Source organism: Geotrypetes seraphini, chromosome 1, assembly GCF_902459505.1.
Source record: "Geotrypetes seraphini chromosome 1, aGeoSer1.1, whole genome shotgun sequence".
Lineage (NCBI taxonomy): Eukaryota > Metazoa > Chordata > Amphibia > Gymnophiona > Dermophiidae > Geotrypetes > Geotrypetes seraphini.
This window is the reverse complement of record NC_047084.1, coordinates 372,643,121-372,655,233: the sequence shown is the minus strand read 5'-3', so window position 1 is coordinate 372,655,233 and position 12,113 is coordinate 372,643,121. Positions and strand designations below refer to the sequence as shown.

The following is a 12,113-nucleotide window of genomic DNA, read 5'->3' as shown; positions in this document are numbered from 1 at the left end:
AGAATACATTCATGGATTTCCTTTAGAATTTTCTTCTGCAGGAATAGGAACTTCATGACAACTCGGAGTTCCACACTTGAAAATTCCACACTTTTTCTTGATGTGGTTCAATCAATGATCTGAAACAATGTCAAACATAGCATTATAATTCTACAAATTGGCAATTTGCAAAATAAAATAACACTCTTCAGCTACAGTGGCAAAATAATGCTCAGAATTTAGAAGTTGGTTAGGCTGAGACCTTTTCAGCACCCCCTCATATATAAATACATACAGAGAGAGGGGGGGGGATGAAAAAAAGGAGACACATAAGAACATAAGAATTGCCACTGCTGGGTCAGACCAGTAGTCCATCGTGCCCAGCTGTCCGCTCACGCATATAAGTTTTATCTATATAGTTATGAGATCAAAAATCCCACAGGATCCCGCCAAAATTGGTCCAAAATGGGTTGTGAGGCAACCACTCGATCATGCTTATGGTCAGCATTGAGACATTTGGGAAGCCATTTGGCCGAGAGCTTTATCATGTCTAAAATCTTGTGAATTTGTTTGGCCGAGTTCCGTTTTAGGAAGATATTTCATCACTGCTCTTTTGCAGTGAAATCTCCATTGTTTTGTGCCATTTTCACTTCACATCTGCAAACAAAATTAAATAATCAGGCTACAATTATGAAATTTGTCAGACACATACAAAACAAATTTTGATGTGATGAAATTATTATTAGTCTAAAGATAGGTGAAATAGGACTTAGCACTCGGTCATATAAAATCCTACATAAGCACCTGTCCTGCCTTTACAAAATAAGCTGTAATTGAAAAGATTGACTCAGGTAAATTAAACCTACATATGAGAAAGACCCGCTATACTTTAACTTAGCTCAGAGATATATAACTCTGAAGAGGGGGAGGTTACCCCCTCTTGGAGTAAGAGTTTTTCATCCAGTCATAGCATGATTATTAGTAAAAACGGATCCGACTCAAGAAGGTATAAAACAATTGAAAGACTGTATATATAACTTTGAATGATACTGCTTTCAAAAAACTTTTGAGTTCAAAAGGTAATTGCGTTCAGGTTGTCACTAGAGGTGTGAAAGTGTACTTAACTTGTATGCAAAATACAGCTTCTCAGGGTCCCGACGCAGCCCCATTTTGGCGTCTGCTTCAGGAGACCCCGCCAACTGAGAGTAAAATATTTGCAAAAGAGTCACACCATGTATAAATTCTCTAACTGTGATCTGAAATGCAAAAACAAAAAGAAATAAAAATGCACCAGGAACAAGCACTGAAACTCTAAAGGCTACTGTAACTGTGCAAGGTGTTAAAGCATTAGTAGCTGACAAGGCTGATAAGGGTTCAACTACTAAAGTCACAATCCAAACCCTTATCAGCTTTTGTAGATTTTTTTCTTAAAGAATGGGTTCCACTGGCTCCCTCTTACGTTTTGGACTCTACCAGCATGATCCAGTTTTTGTCATCATTTCAGAACATACCTAAGGATGCCATCTTACTTACCTTTGACATAACTGCGTTGTATACCAACATTCCCCAACGTGAAGCTATTGAAGTCATTCGAGCAGAATTACAATCTCAAGACCTACCTGAAACCAGAATTCAGTTTTTGCTGGATGTAGCGCATGTGGCACTTAGCATGAACTATTTTCAATTTGATCATGATTTTTACAAACAGATCAAAGGCACTGCTATGGGGTCAAAAAATGCCCCGTCTATAGCATGCCTCTATGTGTCTCAATTTGAACAACGGTTTCTATATCCATCTGATTTTTGGCAGTATTTCTTGTTCTGGAGGAGATATATTGATGATGTGTTCGCTGTGTGGACTGGCACAGTGTCCGACCTGTTGACATTTTGTGATTGGCTTAATAATTGTGATCCTAATCTTCAGTTCACCATGACCAAGGATTGTCACCAGGTTTCCTTTCTAGACATTAATATTATTTTGCATCAAGGTAGTTTCTAGACATCTATCTACCGCAAACCCACCGATAGGAACAATTTACTTCAATATGACAGTTTTCATCCCAAACATTTAAGGAACAACATACCCACTGGACAATTTTTACGTCTTAGGAGACTATGTTCCACGGTAGAAGAATATGTGTACAGGGCGGAGGAAGTAAGGCACAGATTCCTATCAAAAGGATATCCACCATCAGTACTCAAGAAAGCCTACAAGAGAGGCTTATATGCCAATCGTTCTCTGCTACTAAAGTCACAATCCAAACCTGAATCTTGTCCATTAGTTTGTGTTATACCAGGGGTGTCAAAGTCCCTCCTCGAGGGCCGGAATCCAGTCGGGTTTTCAGGATTTCCCCAATGAATATGCATTGAAAGCAGTGCATGCAAATAGATCTCATGCAGATTCATTGGGGAAATCTTGAAAACCCGACTGGATTCTGGCCCTCGAGGACCGACTTTGACACCTGTGCGTTATACCATACTCTATTCATGCTTTTCAAATTAAGAAAATCATTAAACAACACTGGTCTATCATGCAGTATCATGAAGCCTTTCATGAGGTCCCCAGGTTTGCTTTCTCCAAATCTCTGAATCTCAAACAGAAACTCACTCATTCTCAGTTCCTGAGTCAGCCTTTTCAACAATCCCCACGGGGACAACATTCTCCGTGTGGACGTTGTAAAATATGTCGATACAGTGTTACTGTTCAACAAATGTTACTTTTGCCTCATCTGAAGTACACGCAGTGCAGTACTAATTGCAATTCTCATCATGTAGTGCAGTGGTTCCCAACCCTGTCCTGGAGGAACACCAGGCCAATTGGGTTTTCAGGCTAGCCCTAATGAATATGCATGAAGCAAATTTGCATGCCTATCACTTCCATCATATGTAAATCTCTCTCATGCATATTCATTAGGGCTAGCCTGAAAACCCGATTGGCCTGGTGTTCCTCCAGGACAGGGTATGCCATATCATGTCCGTGCCAGCTCGTGTATGTGGGGTGCACCACCCGTAGTCTGAAACTCCGCATTGGGGAACACATAAGTCGCATTCGGACAGGGGTACAGGAAGCCCCCCTGGTGCAGCATTGGCAACAGGCTAATCACACTTTGGAAGATCTTACATTTACAGTGTTGGACTGCATATCTTGCCCCAGGGGAGGCGACATTGCCCGTATGTTGTGGAGGAGAGAACAAAGGAGAAATTAGGTTCTTACCTGCTAATTTACTTTCTTTTAGCTTCTCCAGACCAGTAGAGGTTAACTTTACGAATGGGTATATATCTAATCATGACCAGCAGGTGGAGACTGAAAACAAAACTTTGGGACAGTATATACTATCCTCCCTTCTCTATTTCCCTCAGTCTGCCGAATAGCCAAGCAGAACCAAGAACTGGAAAAACAGGAAGAAAACAATACTCCGAACAGGAGTAACAAATAACATACCCAAATGCTGTTGGAAAATGCAGAGGAGAAATACCCGAAGGAAAATGTCCCCACAGCTCGCCAGCTAAGCCAGCCGAGCCACAGCCGCTGTTCTTTAATTCTCCCCGGCCCTAGAAAAATACTAGAACCCGCAGCAAAAAACAAAAACTGCCCGCGAAAACAGCCCCAACAACAACAACAACAGACAGGGTGGGGACCTCTACTGGTCTGGAGAAGCTAAAAGAAAGTAAATTAGCAGGTAAGAACCTAATTTCTCCTTCTTTAGCACTCTCCAGACCAGTAGAGGTTAACTTTACGAATGGGACGTACCAAAGCAGTCCCTCTCACGGGCGGGACCCCCGAAGGGCCGATACCAGAACACGCTCACCGAACACCGCGTCCCGACGCGCCTGAACATCTACCCGATAATGTCTAACAAATGAATGCAAGGAGGACCAAACCGCAGCCTTACAAATATCCACCGGAGGCACGAGCGACGACTCAGCCCAAGAAGCCGCCTGACCCCGAGTGGAATGAGCCTTGAGAAACTCTGGAACAGGCTGCTGTTTCAGAAGATAAGCGGAAGCAATCGTCTCCTTGATCCAGCGCGCAATAGTAGCCTTAGAAGCGCCAGCTCCCCGACGAGGACCAGCCAGGAGGACAAAGAGATGATCGGACTTCCGGAATTCCTGGGTCCGCTGCACATAAGAGCGAAGGACCCGACCGACATCCAACTTGCACAGCTGTCGTTGCTCAGAAGAGCCCTCCCGACCACCCAAGACCGGGAGAACCACCGATTGATTGACATGAAAAGGAGAAACAACCTTCGGCAGAAAGGAAGGAACAGGCCGCAAGACGACCCGCTCCCTAGAAAACTCCAAGAAGGAAGCCCTACAAGAGAAAGCCTGCAGCTCAGAAACACGCCTAGCAGAAGTAATGGCCACCAAAAAGACCGCCTTCAAAGTAAGGTCCTTCAAAGAACAGTCGTCCAAGGGCTCGAAAGGCGGGCGCACCAAAACAGAGAGAACCCGATTAAGATCCCAAGAGGGAACCGAGGGCCGTAGGGGAGGCCTAAGCAACTTGGCCGCCCGCAGAAACCGAATCACATCAGGAAGAGCCGATAAACGCTGACCTGACACCAACCCTCGAAAGGCCGACAGGGCCGCAAGATGAACCCGGAGAGAAGACCAAGCCAGGCCTCTATCCAGGCCATCCTGCAAGAACTCTAGAATGTTAGGCAGAGAAGCGCGAAAAGAGGTCACTCCCCGCGCCCGACACCATTCCTCAAAGAGACACCAAACCCGCACATAAGCCCGAGAGGTAGAAAGCCTCCGGGACCCCAAAAGTGTAGAGATCACCTTGTCTGAATATCCCTTCTTGCTAAGGCGACCCCTTTCAAGAGCCATGCCGTAAGACAGAAGGGAGACGGGTCGAACATGGGAATGGGACCCTGCATCAGAAGGTCGTCCGAGAGAGGCAGAGGAAGAGGAACCGCCACCAGGTGCCTCCCCAGATCCGCATACCACGGACGTCGAGGCCAATCCGGAGCCACCAGCACCACCAAACCCGGATGGTGAACAATGCGAAGAAGCACTCTGCCCACCAGCGGCCAAGGAGGGAACACATACAACAGCCCCTCCGTTGGCCAAGGCTGGACCAGAGCATCCAGACCCTCGGCCAGCCCGTCCCTGCGACGACTGAAGAAGCGGGGCACTTTGGCGTTGCCACTCGTGGCCATCAGGTCCATCAGGGGCTGCCCCCAAGCTTGCACTATCAACCGAAACGCTCCGGCGCCGAGAAACCACTCTCCTGGATCCAGGAAGTGACGACTGAGGAAGTCTGCCTGAACATTTTCTACCCCGGCTATATGAGAAGCCGAGAGGTCCAGAAGATGGGACTCCGCCCAACCCATGAGCCGAGCCGCCTCCTGCGCCCCAGGAGTGCTCTTGGTGCCCCCCTGACGATTGACATAAGCTACCGCCGTGGCAATGTCCGACAGGACTCTGACCAACTTGCCCAGCAAAAGGGAGTGGAAAGCTAACAGCGCCAGCCTGACCGCTCTGGTCTCCAACACGTTGATCGACCAGGAGGCCTCCTCCGCGGACCAGGTGCCCCGAGCTGAGTGGCCCATAAACTGAGCCCCCCAACCGAGGAGACTCGCATCCGTAAGGAGCACCGTCCACTGCGGGAGATCCAGACCCACCCCCTGAACCAGGTGAGGGGTCCGGAGCCACCAGCGCAGACTGCAGCGCGCCAAGCCTCGCAGGGGAACCGGAACATCCAAATCTTGCCTCCGGGGAGACCACCTCCGGAGCAGAGCATACTGAAGAGGACGCATGTGGGCCCGCGCCCACCTCACCACGTCCAGGGACGCCGCCATTGACCCCAGGACTTGGAGGAAATCTCGCGCCCGAGAACCCCGGGACGCCAAAAGCAGGCGAATCTGAGATTGCAATTTGCTCACCCGGGCCTCTGGAAGGAAGACCTTCCCCAAGGAGGTGTCGAACATAACCCCAAGGCACTCCAGACGCTGAGCCGGGACCAACCGACTCTTGGAAAGGTTGACCACCCAGCCCAGCGACCGGAGAAACACCACCACCCGAGCCGTAACCCGGGAGCTCTCCTGCAACGACTTTGCCCGAATCAACCAGTCGTCCAGGTAGGGGTGAACCAGGATGCCCACCGACCGCAAGGCTGCCGCGACGACCACCATTACCGTGGTGAGCGTCCGAGGAGCCGTGGCCAGACCAAAGGGAAGCGCACAGAACTGAAAGTGCCGCCCCAAGATCGCAAAGCGAAGGAAGCGCTGATGAGAGGCCCGAATTGGAACCTGCAAGTAGGCCTCCGTCAGATCGAGAGACGTAAGAAACTCCCCCGGCTGAACCGCCAGAAAGACCGACCGCAGCGTTTCCATGCGGAAAGACGGAATCTTGAGAGCTCTGTTGACCCCTTTCAAATCCAGGATGGGCCGAAAGGTCCCCTCCTTTATGGCCACCACAAAATAAATGGAGTACCTGCCGGTGCCCCACTCCGTAGGGGGCACCGGCACCACTGCCTCGAGATCTAGCAAACGCTGAAGGGTCTGACGAAAAACCTGCGTCTTCCATGGAGTCTGACATGGAGAAGCGAGGAAAAGGTCCGGCAGAGAGCGGGTAAACTCCAGAGCGTAACCGTCCCGCACCACCTCAAGGACCCACTGATCGGACGCGATCTCGGCCCATTTGGGGAAAAAATTGCGCAGCCGGGCCCCCACCGGAACCAAAGGGGGCGCCGGCAAGGAGTCATTGCGCAGGACGGGAAGCGGGGGAACCGGCGGAGGGATTCCCTGCCCCCCGACGGGCCCCCCGAAAGGGCTGCATGCGCTGGAAGAACCGACCCCGGGAAAAACCCTGAGCCGGGAAAGAAGCAGCCCCACGCCCCGGGCGTTACTTGCGAAATTCCCGCAAACGCCCCCGGGCAGCCCCACACCCAGACGCAGGGCGGGCACGGTCCTCAGGCAGACGGGGCACCTTCGAGTCCGTCAGAGTCTGAATCAACTCATCTAATTCCTCTCCAAACAAAAAGACCCCCTAAAGGGAACTTTAGTAAACTTAGCTTTGGACGCAGAATCCGCCGCCCAAGCGCGCAGCCACAAAACACGCCGCGCGGCCACGCCATAGACTTAGCCGAAATCCGCACCAAGTCATAAAGAGCAGCTGAGAGGAACGAGGCAGCCATCGCAATCTTCGCTACCTCCTGATCCACTAGAGACCAGTCATCAGACTCTCGATCCAGGACACGCTCAGCCCACCGAAACACGGCGCGAGCGACTAGCTCCCCACAAATAGCCGCCTGGACCCCAAAGGCAGAAACATCAAAATCATACTTAAGAAGTGTCTCTAACGCACGCTCCTCCGAGACCCTAAGAGCAGAACCGTCCATAACAGGCACGGTATGCCGCTTAGGAAGTGCCGAGACCACCGCGTTCCCCATTGGCGAAATTAAGGTAGCCCCACCTCCCTCCGGGACGGGATACCCAAGAGCCAAGGCGCACACCAAACGAAACTGCGCCCATAGGCCACTGCGCCAACACAAAATCCCGCAAATCCTGACGCACAGGAAAAAAGCGGGAAACAGGACAGACCCCCTGAAGCAGAGGGGCCCCCATACGCGGGGTCTCCGGCGGCGACACTGCAAAAATGCCGCACCAAGGAGACCTGCTACACAGGTCTAAAAGCTCATCCCTCTGAATAAAAAGCGCACCACGGACGCATCTGCTCTGGAAGACGGGAAACCCGCCGCCCCGCTGCCAACAGGCGTCCCCTCTAGAGGATCCTGGAAGCCCGCCAAAGCAGCCAGGTCCTCAACCAGGCCAACACGCTCCTCCGCCCACCAATTCGCAATCCAAGCCCCCCCGCGGGCGCTTGGATGAGGGAGGAGGAAGAGGGGACGCCAAACGAAAAGAGGGAGGCAAAGCCATAGGGGGCGCGGAGGGAAACCCCCCCCGAAACCCCCCAGGCGCACGTGGGACCCCCAAAAGTCCGCACAAAGAAAGAAAATAAATTGGGGGCAAAAAAACCCCTGGGGGTCCCCAGGGACTCCCTGCCCCAGCAGGGGTCCATGCTGAAACCTGCCCCTGTGTTCGCCATACAGGGGGAAGGTCACCTGAGGTTGCAGACAAAATGGAGGGGCCAGACAAAGAAAATGGCGAAGTTCCCGCCAAAAATGCTCCCTCCATGGCCTGTAGCGGCTGAGAAGACTGAACAGTCTCAGCCGCTAAAACAGGCAAGTCGGCATCAGCTGTCAAAAAATCAGCTGAGAGGGAATCCTTCGGGGAATCCCTCCGTGGGCGGTTGTGGAAGACCGGGCTTCCCCACTGCTCCAAGCCGACTCGCGAGGCACCATCGGCGGGGAGCTCTGGGCGCCTGCAGCCGCTGCCGACGGAGCTCCACCACCTCACCGACCCAAACCGCCGAGTTCAGGCCGGCCGCGAGTGCCTCGCGGCTGGACTAAAATTGTGGCCTACTCCCCCGGAGAAGGGCACAATTGCTCCATACGCGACCTAGCTATAAAAAAGTGCTGGTTACATGAAAAAATACAGTAAAATACAGTTTTCTTAAAGGGAAACAACCCTCCAGACCAGCACTACCTCAGGATTTTTTTTTTTTTTTTTTTTTTTTTTTTACAGAACAGACTCCACAGGCTCTCGAAGCAATATGCCTTGCTTGACTTAGGGGGCAAGGCTTACTGCTGAGGCTCCTCTAAAAAAATGTGGGGAGGTGGAGGAAGTGGGGGGAGGGACCCCGCTCGTGACCCGCCGGGTTTGACACCCCCGAGGTCGGACGAACCCCCAAACAGGGCCCGACCAAGCTCCGTCCGGCCAAAAACAGGGACAATAAACCCCTAAACAAATTCCAACAGCCCTACCAAGAGAGATGGGTACAGATCACTCAACACCTGCTGGAGACTGAAAGAAGACTGAGGGAAATAGAGAAGGGAGGATAGTATATACTGTCCCAAAGTTTTGTTTTCAGTCTCCACCTGCTGGTCATGATTAGATATATACCCATTCGTAAAGTTAACCTCTACTGGTCTGGAGAGTGCTAAAGAAAATGGATTTTCAACTTAAACACCCTCCACCCGAATGACCTCAACAATGAGATCGAGTGGGTAGCATTCCTCTGATCACGTCTGGCTCTCTGCTTTACAGCTTCCCATCTGTAAAAAATTTTTTTCATGCTTCTGCAATGTGAATCTATGACGTCAGCACGTTCTTACGCTCGGGTTTTTTTCCCTCCCGCTCCGGTTTAAAAATCGGAGCGGGTGCCGGCGTTCTCCGTTGCACGGAACTTCTTTAATTTTTGACTGGTATGTATCTTTTGTGCTTCTTTCAGCCTTGTCAGCTACTAATGCTTTAACACCTTGCACAGTTACAGTAGCCTTTAGAGTTTCAGTGCTTGTTCCTGGTGCATTTTTATTTCTTTTTGTTTTTGCATTTCAGATCACAGTTAGAGAATTTATACATGGTGTGACTCTTTTGCAAATATTTTACTCTCAGTTGGCGGGGTCTCCTGAAGCAGACGCCGAAACGGGGCCGCGTCGGGACCCTGAGAAGCTGTATTTTGCATACAAGTTAAGTACACTTTCACACCTCTAGTGACAACCTGAACGCAATTACCTTTTGAACTCAAAAGTTTTTTGAAAGCAGTATCATTCAAAGTTATATATACAGTCTTTCAATTGTTTTATACCTTCTTGAGTCGAATCCGTTTTTACTAATAATCATGCTATGATTGGATGAAAAACTCTTACTCCAAGAAGGGGTAACCTCCCCCTCTTCAGAGTTATATATCTCTGAGCTAAGTTAAAGTATAGCGGGTCCTTCTCATATGTTGGTTTAATTTACCTGAGTCAGTCTTTTCAATTACAGCCAAGTTTCTTTTCTGATTCCTTTTGTTACATTGTCCCTGTTTTATTGGAAACATAGTTTTACAAAATAAGCAGCAAAAAAATGTGAAGTATCAAGTCCATGAAACAAGGTCCAAATAAAGTAAAATAAACCAGCTATCATATAACCACAAAATCCAAGGTTCAGAAATGACTAGACATGGTTGTGTTTAGAGAATGACATGGGGACATATTTTTCTTTGTCCCTGCGAGAACTAATTTTCCTGTCCCGTCCCCGTGAGTTCTTTTCCTGTCCTTGCCCCATTCCTGCACGCTCCATCCTCATCTGCATAAGCCTCAAACACTTTAAAATCATAAGTGTTCGAAGCTTGTGCGGTTAAGGCAGAGTTTACAGGAATGGGGGCAGGGACAGTGACAAAAAACTCATGGGGACGGGACAATAGAGTTCCTGCGGGGACAGGGATAAATTTGTTCCCATGTCATTCACTAGCTGTGTTTTGGCAAAAACAATATTATGCCTGCATCAGGAGTCTTAACAGCACTTAGCAGCAGCAGCTCCTGGTCAGATATTCTTCAGTCACCGGTGTTTTACTGTAGATTTTCAGGCCTCCAAAAATGATTAAAACAAATTTGTCCATAGATAAGATACTCTACCTAGGCAACTACTCAGTTGGAACTCTCCATCGAATGCATACTTTTTCCCAACTTTGCCTCATAATAAAATTACCACAACTGCTTCCAGGATAGTAAAGGACACAACTTAAAAAAATAAAAACACAAACACACTCCACGAAACTCTGAAACACAGCACAGAATTATATGTTTTGAAAACAGAATGTGATCTGAAAAGTTTGGAAACTTTATAGTAAAGCTCTACATATAAAGTAAGAGAAATAGGAGACAGATGGAGGAAAGAAAGTGCACAGAAAAGCTACTAATTGAGCATCTCAGAACAGAAGGAAATGTGATGAGGCAAAGCAATGATAGTTAATCTATATATCTCATCATTTAATACAATAGCATATAAGCGGCAGAACACCTTGCTGAATAGAAAGCGTCATCATCAGCATTGGTACCTACTGCCCTGGTAAAATGGAAATTTTTACCAGGAAGGTTTCCCCATCAATGTGCAATGACACAGCTTGCCTTCCAGGGCACTTACAGGACTCCTGCCACACAGAATCTTCTTTTTCTAATTTCTGCACGATTTCCTGGGTCTCTTTCCAGTTCATATAAATCTCCTGGGTTCGCTCTTCTTCTAATCGTTTGATCTCCTCTTCATGTTTCTTCATCACAGCTTCTTTTTTCTGTTTTATTAAAATAATAAAGCAATAAATCATTTTATTTACTTGCCAAAATAAAATGCTAACGGTTTCAGGCAGCTCTGCATGCATTATATTTTTGTTTCTTTAAGTGGATTATATGAGAATAAAGTTACCAGGCCGCTATAAACAACATAGGATGAGGTGTACTAATGTGCATTACTGCTGTTTAAACTGCATTTCTTAATGCAGGCTGATTTATCGTCAATAGAACCTAATAAATCTCCCAAATTCTATGAACTAGGGTGCACATTTTTGTGATTAGGGTGCAAAATTGCATGCCAAGGTTATAGAATACTGCCAATTATGCATGTAATTTAAAGATGCTAATTGGTATTATCTATAATTGGCTATAATTGAAGTTAACTGGTGCTAATTTGCAGTTATGTGCATAAGTGCAATTAGTCAATATTCTACTGTAAAACCTTAGTACATAAATTTTAGTGTACAACTACAAGGGGGTGTGACTGCTGGAGGGGCATGGGCAGGTCAGGGTGTGTGCTAAGGTTATAAAAAATACGAGGGTTCTTCAAAAAGTTTCCGCACATTCATATTTTCATGGGAAATGGTTGAAGTAGGAGAAGAGGTAAGAAGGCTTGTTGTAGAATGTCATGTGGTAGTTGATGGAAAAAAACCCTGGAAACTCAAAGAAACAAACTATTGAGCTGCTTGTGATGAAGCCTTATCAACTAATCTAAGTAGAGAAATACATGAAACCTCCATGAGCTGCAACTACCACTAGGCATTTCATGAAGACACAAGGAGCAGAGGCTAGTCTGAAGGGCAAGACCTTGTGTTGGGGGATTTATGTGGAAGTGGAGATACTTCCTGTGAGCAGGTAGGGTGGAGATGTGAATATAGGCTACTTTGAAATCCGAGAGCAAAGTCAATTTCCTTTTTCTAGTAGGAGTAGAAGGGTTCCCAGAGAGACCATACAAAAAACTTCAGCAGAAATGTGTGTAGGCCTTTGAGGTCTAGAATAGGTCATAAAGAAGAGAGTCGAA

At 48.1% G+C, this 12,113-nt stretch overlaps 1 protein-coding gene across 2 annotated transcripts in view; it reads right to left on the bottom strand.

Moving 5' to 3' along the window:
- The window catches only part of SH2D4A (SH2 domain containing 4A), a 181,031-nt gene that overhangs the window by 26,110 nt on the left and 142,808 nt on the right, over positions 1-12,113 (bottom strand). For both annotated transcript variants that reach the window (XM_033915224.1, XM_033915232.1), the window contains one exon: positions 10,950-11,094. In XM_033915224.1, coding sequence (XP_033771115.1) covers positions 10,950-11,094 — 145 coding nt within the window. The remainder of the gene's footprint in view (positions 1-10,949; positions 11,095-12,113) is intronic.